General features: G+C 37.6%; 1 protein-coding gene across 1 annotated transcript; it reads right to left on the bottom strand.

Moving 5' to 3' along the window:
- Nucleotides 1–4,374: 4,374 nt before the first annotated feature.
- LOC123475584 lies at nt 4,375–5,244 on the bottom strand. The gene has a single exon (XM_045178459.1). It carries the CDS (start codon nt 5,242–5,244, stop codon nt 4,375–4,377), a length of 870 nt encoding a protein of 289 aa, XP_045034394.1.
- Between the last annotated feature and the right edge of the window lie 6,221 nt (nt 5,245–11,465).

The raw sequence follows: 11,465 nt of genomic DNA, 5'->3' as shown, positions 1-11,465 counted from the left end.
TAAATCGAAATCAGCGTTCAATTACGATTATTCCGTGTGATTTTTGGAGAATTTCAAGAGATGTCGTTTTTGGTAGATTTTGACAAAAGTGGGAAGGCTATACCCTTCCCACTTTTTCATTTTTGGCCAAATTTCAAATTTTGCTTAAAATACATGAATTCGAATCAAAATTGAATGAAAATCACGGAAATCAGGCTTATTTTCCTATTGGTCTTATAGTTTTTTATTTAATTTTTAAAAACCCTAAATTAAGTTGTTGCGCTAACAGCACTGTTTCGTTAATTTTTGAAACGGCTGGTTTAACGAGAAAACCAATAGCTAAATCAAAATCAGCGTTCAATTTCGATTATTCCGTGTGATTTTTGGAGAATTTCAAGAGATGTCGTTTTTGGTAGATTTTGACAAAAGTGGGAAGGCTATACCCTTCCCACTTTTTCATTTTTGGCCAAATTTCAAATTTTGCTTAAAATACATGAATTCGAATCAAAATTGAATGAAAATCACGGAAATCAGGCTTATTTTCCTATTGGTCTTATAGTTTTTGATTTAATCCTTAAAAACCCTAAATTAAGTTGTTGCGCTAACAGCACTGTTTCGTTAATTTTTGAAACGGCTGGTTTAACGAGAAAACCAATAACTAAATCAAAATCAGCGTTCAATTTCGATTATTCCGTGTGATTTTTGGAGAATTTCAAGAGATGTCGTTTTTGGTAGATTTTGACAAAAGTGGGAAGGCTATACCCTTCCCACTTTTTAATTTTTGCCAAATTTCAAATTTTGCTTAAAATTAATTTTCAAAATCGAATCATGTAGAATTCGAATCAAAATTGAATGAAAATCACGAAAATCAGGTTTATTTTCCTATTGGTCTTATAGTTTTTGATTTAATCCTTAAAAACCCTAAATTAAGTTGTTGCGCTAACAGCACTGTTTCGTTAATTTTTGAAACGGCTGGTTTAACGAGTAAACCAATAACTAAATCGAAATCAGCGTTCAATTACGATTATTCCGTGTGATTTTTGGAGAATTTCAAGAGATGTCGTTTTTGGTAGATTTTGACAAATGTGGGAAGGCTATACCCTTCCCACTTTTTCATTTTTGGCCAAATTTCAAATTTTGCTTAAAATACATGAATTCGAATCAAAATTGAATGAAAATCACGGAAATCAGGTTTATTTTCCTATTGGTCTTATAGTTTTTGTTTTAATCCTTAAAAACCCTAAATTAAGTTGTTGCGCTAACAGCACTGTTTCGTTAATTTTTGAAACGGCTGGTTTAACGAGAAAACCAATAACTAAATCAAAATCAGCGTTCAATTTCGATTATTCCGTGTGATTTTTGGAGAATTTCAAGAGATGTCGTTTTTGGTAGATTTTGACAAAAGCGGGAAGGCTATACCCTTCCCACTTTTTCATTTTTGGCCAAATTTCAAATTTTGCTTAAAATACATGAATTCGAATCAAAATTGAATGAAAATCACGAAAATCAGGTTTATTTTCCTATTGGTCTTATAGTTTTTTATTTAATCCTTAAAAACCCTAAATTAAGTTGTTGCGCTAACAGCACTGTTTCGTTAATTTTTGAAACGGCTGGTTTAACGAGAAAACCAATAACTAAATCAAAATCAGCGTTCAATTTCGATTATTCCGTGTGATTTTTGGAGAATTTCAAGAGATGTCGTTTTTGGTAGATTTTGACAAAAGTGGGAAGGCTATACCCTTCCCACTTTTTCATTTTTGGCCAAATTTCAAATTTTGCTTAAAATACATGAATTCGAATCAAAATTGAATTAAAATCACGAAAATCAGGTTTATTTTCCTATTGGTCTTATAGTTTTTGTTTTAATCCTTAAAAACCCTAATTTAAGTTGTTGCGCTAACAGCACTATTTCGTTAATTTTTGAAACGGCTGGTTTAACGAGTAAACCAATTACTAAATCGAAATCAGCGTTCAATTACGATTATTCCGTGTGATTTTTGGAGAATTTCAAGAGATGTCGTTTTTGGTAGATTTTGACAAAAGTGGGAAGGCTATACCCTTCCCACTTTTTCATTTTTGGCCAAATTTCAAATTTTGCTTAAAATACATGAATTCGAATCAAAATTGAATGAAAATCACGGAAATCAGGTTTATTTTCCTATTGGTCTTATAGTTTTTGATTAAATCTTTAAAAACCCTAAATTAAGTTGTTTCGCTAACAGCACTGTTTCGTTAATTTTTGAAACGGCTGGTTTAACGAGAAAACCAATAACTAAATCAAAATCAGCGTTCAATTTCGATTATTCCGTGTGATTTTTGGAGAATTTCAAGAGAGGTCGTTTTTGGTAGATTTTGACAAAAGTGGGAAGGCTATACCCTTCCCACTTTTTCATTTTTGGCCAAATTTCAAATTTTGCTTAAAATACATGAATTCGAATCAAAATTGAATTAAAATCACGAAAATCAGGTTTATTTTCCTATTGGTCTTATAGTTTTTGTTTTAATCCTTAAAAACCCTAAATTAAGTTGTTGCGCTAACAGCACTATTTCGTTAATTTTTGAAACGGCTGGTTTAACGAGTAAACCAATTACTAAATCGAAATCAGCGTTCAATTACGATTATTCCGTGTGATTTTTGGAGAATTTCAAGAGATGTCGTTTTTGGTAGATTTTGACAAAAGTGGGAAGGCTATACCCTTCCCACTTTTTCATTTTTGGCCAAATTTCAAATTTTGCTTAAAATACATGAATTCGAATCAAAATTGAATGAAAATCACGGAAATCAGGTTTATTTTCCTATTGGTCTTATAGTTTTTGATTTAATCCTTAAAAACCCTAAATTAAGTTGTTGCGCTAACAGCACTGTTTCGTTAATTTTTGAAACGGCTGGTTTAACGAGAAAACCAATAACTAAATCAAAATCAGCGTTCAATTTCGATTATTCCGTGTGATTTTTGGAGAATTTCAAGAGATGTCGTTTTTGGTAGATTTTGACAAAAGTGGGAAGGCTATACCCTTCCCACTTTTTCATTTTTGGCCAAATTTCAAATTTTGCTTAAAATACATGAATTCGAATCAAAATTGAATGAAAATCACAGAAATCAGGCTTATTTTCCTATTGGTCTTATAGTTTTTGATTTAATCCTTAAAAACCCTAAATGAAGTTGTTGCGCTAACAGCACTGTTTCGTTAATTTTTGAAACGGCTGGTTTAACGAGAAAACCAATAACTAAATCAAAATCAGCGTTCAATTTCGATTATTCCGTGTGATTTTTGGAGAATTTCAAGAGATGTCGTTTTTGGTAGATTTTGACAAAAGTGGGAAGGCTATACCCTTCCCACTTTTTCATTTTTGGCCAAATTTCAAATTTTGCTTAAAATACATGAATTCGAATCAAAATTGAATGAAAATCACGAAAATCAGGTTTATTTTCCTATTGGTCTTATAGTTTTTGATTTAATCCTTAAAAACCCTAAATTAAGTTGTTGCGCTAACAGCACTGTTTCGTTAATTTTTGAAACGGCTGGTTTAACGAGTAAACCAATTACTAAATCGAAATCAGCGTTCAATTTCGATTATTCCGTGTGATTTTTGGAGAATTTCAAGAGATGTCGTTTTTGGTAGATTTTGCACAAATTGTTTCCACCTCCCTGCTTCTCCTTTGATCCACCATAGCGCTATGGCGGAATCTGTCCACAGAATTTTCTCAAACTCTGTCCCCAATGCTTTTTCAATGTATTCTCCAAGTCGGGCTGCTAGCAGGTTGCTTAGCAGTTCTAATCTTGGTGTGGACACGGATTTTTTCGGATCCGGTGCGACTCTTGTTTTACTACATAGGAGTCTAGTTTTATCTTTTCCGCCTAGTTCTATATAGGCTGCTACACTATATGCGTCGTCACTTGCGTCGCAAAATAGATGTAATCGTTTTCTATTTCCTCCTATCCATCTTGGCGCTTTGATTAGGGTTAATTCTGATAGCCCCGTAACGAATGTTTCCCAATGGGGTATGATGTTTGCCGGAATGGGTTCATCCCATCCGGTCTTCGCCATCCAGATCTTCTGCATGATGATTTATGCTACCAGCGTTACTGGTGAGATTAGTCCTAGTGGGTCGAATACCCTAAGTGCGAGACTAAATAGCTTCCTTTTCGTTGGCCTCTTGTTTAGACTCTGAGCGTCTTCCATCATTCTCTGTGGATCGAATTGTAGATTGTCTGTTAAGGGATCCCATGTTACCCCTAATGCCTTTATGGGAGTGTCTGTGTTTGCCATCCCGACGATATCCTGTTGGAATTTCACGACGTGTTCTAGAGTCTTCTGTAACTCGCTGCTGTTTGTCGTCCATTTCCTGAGTTCCATCTTGGCTGACTGGAACACTTCTTTCGCTTGCTTTATCAGTAGGGTAGCTTCGCTGATGTTATCAGCTCCCCCAACCAGTCATCTACGTATAACTGGTGTCCCAATTGCTTTGTCAATTCTGGAAACGCTGACTGGTGCTCGTCTAGGCATTTCAAAATCACAGCCCTTAAAATGAAGGGGCTACATGACAGTCCAAAGGGTACTCGTTTCCATCTGTACTCCTTAACTCTGGCCGACTCTTGATCGGGGTCTTCGATCCATAGGAACCTTATTAGCTGCTCGTGTTCTTCCTGTATTCCTATCTGTAGGAATGCTTGCGCTATATCTGCCGTCCAGGCGATTTTGTTCTGCCGGAACCGTAGCAATACTGCCAGGATCTCTGGATTTAAGTTTGGTCCAGTTTCTAGCAGGTCGTTGATACTCGGTTTATTCTGCTGATGTGCGGAACCGTCAAAAACGGGTCTAATTTTCGTAGTTTTGGCTTCCGTTTTAATGACTGGTCTATGTGGTAGATAGGTGCAGACCCCGTCATAGCTATTGTCTGCTTCTCCTATGTAACCATCCTTTTCGTATTGGACGAATATTTTGTGGTATTCAACCTTCTCTTCTTTCGTCATCTTCCTGAGAAGGTTTGTCAGCCTAATTGAGGCTATGTTCTTGTTCGTCTCAACCGATCTACGGTTGTTTCTAAACGGAAATAAGATTTCATATCTTCCGTCTATATTTCTCTTAATCGTATTCTGATACGTTTTTAGAAATCCGGGATCTTCCAGTTCTTCCTGGGTTATCCCCATATGCTCTAGTGCCCAGAACTCTCTGAAATCCACTAAAGGTTTGGTGTTGTTTTTCCCCGTGGTTGTTAGCACGGAAGTTCCTGTCTGTTGTTCTCCGGCTCGAAGGACCATTTAAAGATTCGTTCAATCTTTATGTCGGAGACTGCCGACTCAGAAATCTAAGTGTATTTTGTATATTTAATCTTTTTTCTTTTCTAGGCCTAACACCAGAGTGTCAGCGTTTTTTCTGTTTGTATTTCTAGGCCTAGCACCGAAGTGCCAGCGTATATATGTATATTTATTGGCCAACCTGTCACCTTATCGGGTGACAGTATAAGGAAGAGTTTGCCGTAAAGAACGGAAAAGGAATGCGGTTTATTGCCGCGACACAGCAGCAATAATCAAAGATGAAGAGAAGTAGAGAATATATATATTAATTACTAATGACTTGGATGTTCTTCAAATACGGACGTTCGGAAGATCCCCTGGAGTTGCCGGCTAGCAGATCGAAGACGGCTTGAAGAGTGGAGAAAGGTGGCAGCAAGGCAACAAGGCAGCAAGGCAGCAAGGCAGCAAGGCGGCAACCACACGACAGCAACAAGACGGCGAACAGCAACAGACAATACAAGTGAGAAAATGCAACCAAAATACGATACCGAAATAAAGGACACCAGACAGGAAACTCGGTGGAAAATAGTGTGTATTAATGAGGCCTATTTCAGCCCCTTATATACCAATTATAAAAACACCGTTGACAGAGAATTAATCTAATCGTAACAATAATTTTGGCGCTGGCGTAGATGTCGTCTCGATCTTCTATTCTTCTTTCCGCGCGTGAACTTGTAAGGTGAATGAACTGAGGAACAAGTTAACCGGTTAACCTTGTAACCATGACAACGGAATAACCGGTTAATCATAGTTGCCGATCTCTATTTCTTTGCTAACAATTACTGGTGACGCCATCTTGTGGCTGATCTTCCGATAATTCTAGTCCGGTGGTCTCGAACTAGATGCCACTATCTTGTCGTCGATCCTTATCAGCTAGCCGATACTTATGGTCCAGTCTAGGTTGGTCATCTCTATGAGTCTATCACTAGTCGATACGTATCAACTAGTCGATACTGCTGGACTAGTTGAGGTAGCTCCATCTAGTAGTCAGTTCTGACATCATGTGCCATCTCGGCAGGATCTTAGTGGCGCCATCTAGCGCTCATTTAGTAAACTAAAAGGTGTTTTGACAGGACGTTAGTGGCGCCATCTAGCGCTCATTTAGTAAACTAAAAGGCACTTTGGCAGGACGCTAGTGGCGCCATCTAGTGCTCATTTAGTACACTAAAAGACACTTAGATAGGACGTTAGTGGCGCCATCTAGTGCTGAATCTTTGAACCAAATACCCAGCTCCAAGTGGCGCCATCTAACGATAGTCCTCCGAACTATTTCTGAACTTAAGTTCCATGTGGCGCCATCTAGCGATGGTTAGAGTAACTAATTTCTGACTGGTCTCATGTGGCGCCATCTGTTGATGGTTTCAGGAACTAATCTCTGATTGGTTCCGTGTGGCGCCATCTAACGACGACTTCTCTTACTATTCTATTTTTTCCTGTTTTTGCATTAGAGTTGCATAACGTTTCTATGGTTTTATTCTTTTATTCTTCATCTTACTTTTACTTTCTACGGTCTTCTGTCTTCTTGTTACGCCGATCTATCTCATTACTTCTCCGTTTGACTTCCTTCCTAATTGTCCGTCCCTGAACCATCAGGTTCGGGTTCTGGAATTTCTAACAATACCCTTCCCACTTTTTCATTTTTGGCCAAATTTCAAATTTTGCTTAAAATACATGAATTCGAATCAAAATTGAATGAAAATCACGAAAATCAGGTTTATTTTCCTATTGGTCCTATAGTTTTTGATTTAATCCTTAAAAACCCTAAATTAAGTTGTTGCGCTAACAGCACTGTTTCGTTAATATTTGAAACGGCTGGTTTAACGAGAAAACCAATAACTAAATCGAAATCAGCGTTCAATTTCGATTATTCCGTGTGATTTTTGGAGAATTTCAAAGGATGTCGTTTTTTGGTAGATTTTGACAAAAGTGGGAAGGCTATTCCCACTTTTTCATTTTTGGCCAAATTTCAAATTTTGCTTAAAATACATGAATTCGAATCAAAATTGAATGAAAATCACGAAAATCAGGTTTATTTTCCTATTGGTCTTATAGTTTTTGATTTAATCTATAAAAACCCTAAATTAAGTTGTTGCGCTAACAGCACTGTTTCGTTAATTTTTGAAACGGCTGGTTTAACGAGAAAACCAATAACTAAATCAAAATCAGCGTTCAATTTCGATTATTCCGTGTGATTTTTGGAGAATTTCAAGAGATGTCGTTTTTGGTAGATTTTGACAAAAGTGGGAAGGCTATACCCTTCCCACTTTTTCATTTTTGGCCAAATTTCAAATTTTGCTTAAAATACATGAATTCGAATCAAAATTGAATGAAAATCACGAAAATCAGGTTTATTTTCCTATTGGTCTTATAGTTTTTGATTTAATCCTTAAAAACCCTAAATTAAGTTGTTGCGCTAACAGCACTGTTTCGTTAATTTTTGAAACGGCTGGTTTAACGAGTAAACCAATTACTAAATCGAAATCAGCGTTCAATTTCGATTATTCCGTGTGATTTTTGGAGAATTTCAGGAGAGATGTCATTTTTGGTTTGTAGATTTTGACAAAAGTGGGAAGGCTATACCCTTCCCACTTTTTCATTTTTTGGCCAAATTTCAAATTTTGCTTAAAATACATGAATTCAAGTCAAAATTGAATGAAAATCACGAAAATCAGGTTTATTTTCCTATTGGTCTTATAGTTTTTGATTTAATCCTTAAAAACCCTAAATTAAGTTGTTGCGCTAACAGCACTGTTTCGTTAATTTTTGAAACGGCTGGTTTAACGAGAAAACCAATAACTAAATCAAAATCAGCGTTCAATTTCGATTATTCCGTGTGATTTTTGGAGAATTTCAAGAGATGTCGTTTTTGGTAGATTTTGACAAAAGTGGGAAGGCTATACCCTTCCCACTTTTTCATTTTTGGCCAAATTTCAAATTTTGCTTAAAATACATGAATTCGAATCAAAATTGAATGAAAATCACGAAAATCAGGTTTATTTTCCTATTGGTCTTATAGTTTTTGATTTAATCCTTAAAAACCCTAAATTAAGTTGTTGCGCTAACAGCACTGTTTCGTTAATTTTTGAAACGGCTGGTTTAACGAGTAAACCAATTACTAAATCGAAATCAGCGTTCAATTACGATTATTCCGTGTGATTTTTGGAGAATTTCAAGAGATGTCGTTTTTGGTAGATTTTGACAAATGTGGGAAGGCTATACCCTTCCCACTTTTTCATTTTTGGCCAAATTTCAAATTTTGCTTAAAATACATGAATTCGAATCAAAATTGAATGAAAATCACGGAAATCAGGTTTATTTTCCTATTGGTCTTATAGTTTTTGATTTAATCCTTAAAAACCCTAAATTAAGTTGTTGCGCTAACAGCACTGTTTCGTTAATTTTTGAAACGGCTGGTTTAACGAGAAAACCAATAACTAAATCAAAATCAGCGTTCAATTTCGATTATTTCGTGTGATTTTTGGAGAATTTCAAGAGATGTCGTTTTTGGTAGATTTTGACAAAAGTGGGAAGGCCCTTCCCACTTTTTCATTTTTGGCCAAATTTCAAATTTTACTTAAAATACATGAATTCGAATCAAAATTGAATGAAAATCACGGAAATCAGGTTTATTTTCCTATTGGTCTTATAGTTTTTGATTTAATCCTTAAAAACCCTAAATTAAGTTGTTGCGCTAACAGCACTGTTTCGTTAATTTTTGAAACGGCTGGTTTAACGAGTAAACCAATTACTAAATCTAAATCAGCGTTCAATTACGATTATTCCGTGTGATTTTTGGAGAATTTCAAGAGATGTTGTTTTTGGTAGATTTTGCACAAATTGTTTCCACCTCCCTGCTTCTCCTTTGATCCACCATAGCGCTATGGCGGAATCTGTCCACAGAATTTTCTCAAACTCTGTCCCCAATGCTTTTTCAATGTATTCTCCAAGTCGGGCTGCTAGCAGGTTGCTTAGCAGTTCTAATCTTGGTGTGGACACGGATTTTTTCGGATCCGGTGCGACTCTTGTTTTACTACATAGGAGTCTAGTTTTATCTTTTCCGCCTAGTTCTATATAGGCTGCTACACTATATGCGTCGTCACTTGCGTCGCAAAATAGATGTAATCGTTTTCTATTTCCTCCTATCCATCTTGGCGCTTTGATTAGGGTTAATTCTGATAGCCCCGTAACGAATGTTTCCCAATGGGGTATGATGTTTGCCGGAATGGGTTCATCCCATCCGGTCTTCGCCATCCAGATCTTCTGCATGATGATTTATGCTACCAGCGTTACTGGTGAGATTAGTCCTAGTGGGTCGAATACCCTAAGTGCGAGACTAAATAGCTTCCTTTTCGTTGGCCTCTTGTTTAGACTCTGAGCGTCTTCCATCATTCTCTGTGGATCGAATTGTAGATTGTCTGTTAAGGGATCCCATGTTACCCCTAATGCCTTTATGGGAGTGTCTGTGTTTGCCATCCCGACGATATCCTGTTGGAATTTCACGACGTGTTCTAGAGTCTTCTGTAACTCGCTGCTGTTTGTCGTCCATTTCCTGAGTTCCATCTTGGCTGACTGGAACACTTCTTTCGCTTGCTTTATCAGTAGGGTAGCTTCGCTGATGTTATCAGCTCCCCCAACCAGTCATCTACGTATAACTGGTGTCCCAATTGCTTTGTCAATTCTGGAAACGCTGACTGGTGCTCGTCTAGGCATTTCAAAATCACAGCCCTTAAAATGAAGGGGCTACATGACAGTCCAAAGGGTACTCGTTTCCATCTGTACTCCTTAACTCTGGCCGACTCTTGATCGGGGTCTTCGATCCATAGGAACCTTATTAGCTGCTCGTGTTCTTCCTGTATTCCTATCTGTAGGAATGCTTGCGCTATATCTGCCGTCCAGGCGATTTTGTTCTGCCGGAACCGTAGCAATACTGCCAGGATCTCTGGATTTAAGTTTGGTCCAGTTTCTAGCAGGTCGTTGATACTCGGTTTATTCTGCTGATGTGCGGAACCGTCAAAAACGGGTCTAATTTTCGTAGTTTTGGCTTCCGTTTTAATGACTGGTCTATGTGGTAGATAGGTGCAGGCCCCGTCATAGCTATTGTCTGCTTCTCCTATGTAACCATCCTTTTCGTATTGGACGAATATTTTGTGGTATTCAACCTTCTCTTCTTTCGTCATCTTCCTGAGAAGGTTTGTCAGCCTAATTGAGGCTATGTTCTTGTTCGTCTCAACCGATCTACGGTTGTTTCTAAACGGAAATAAGATTTCATATCTTCCGTCTATATTTCTCTTAATCGTATTCTGATACGTTTTTAGAAATCCGGGATCTTCCAGTTCTTCCTGGGTTATCCCCATATGCTCTAGTGCCCAGAACTCTCTGAAATCCACTAAAGGTTTGGTGTTGTTTTTCCCCGTGGTTGTTAGCATCGGAAGTTCCTGTCTGTTGTTCTCCGGCTCGAAGGACCATTTAAAGATTCGTTCAATCTTTATGTCGGAGACTGCCGACTCAGAAATCTAAGTGTATTTTGTATATTTAATCTTTTTTTCTTTTCTAGGCCTAACACCAGAGTGTCAGCGTTTTTTTCTGTTTGTATTTCTAGGCCTAGCACCGAAGTGCCAGCGTATATATGTATATTTATTGGCCAACCTGTCACCTTATCGGGTGACAGTATAAGGAAGAGTTTGCCGTAAAGAACGGAAAAGGAATGCGGTTTATTGCCGCGACACAGCAGCAATAATCAAAGATGAAGAGAAGTAGAGAATATATATATTAATTACTAATGACTTGGATGTTCTTCAAATACGGACGTTCGGAAGATCCCCTGGAGTTGCCGGCTAGCAGATCGAAGACGGCTTGAAGAGTGGAGAAAGGTGGCAGCAAGGCAACAAGGCAGCAAGGCAGCAAGGCAGCAAGGCGGCAACCACACGACAGCAACAAGACGGCGAACAGCAACAGACAATACAAGTGAGAAAATGCAACCAAAATACGATACCGAAATAAAGGACACCAGACAGGAAACTCGGTGGAAAATAGTGTGTATTAATGAGGCCTATTTCAGCCCCTTATATACCAATTATAAAAACACCGTTGACAGAGAATTAATCTAATCGTAACAATAATTTTGGCGCTGGCGTAGATGTCGTCTCGATCTTCTATTCTTCTTTCCGCGCGTATTAGGCCTGCCG

Source organism: Daphnia magna, linkage group LG8 (assembly GCF_020631705.1).
Source record: "Daphnia magna isolate NIES linkage group LG8, ASM2063170v1.1, whole genome shotgun sequence".
Lineage (NCBI taxonomy): Eukaryota > Metazoa > Arthropoda > Branchiopoda > Diplostraca > Daphniidae > Daphnia > Daphnia magna.
The sequence above is the reverse complement of the archived record's forward strand: the minus strand, read 5'-3'. Positions and strand labels throughout refer to the sequence as shown.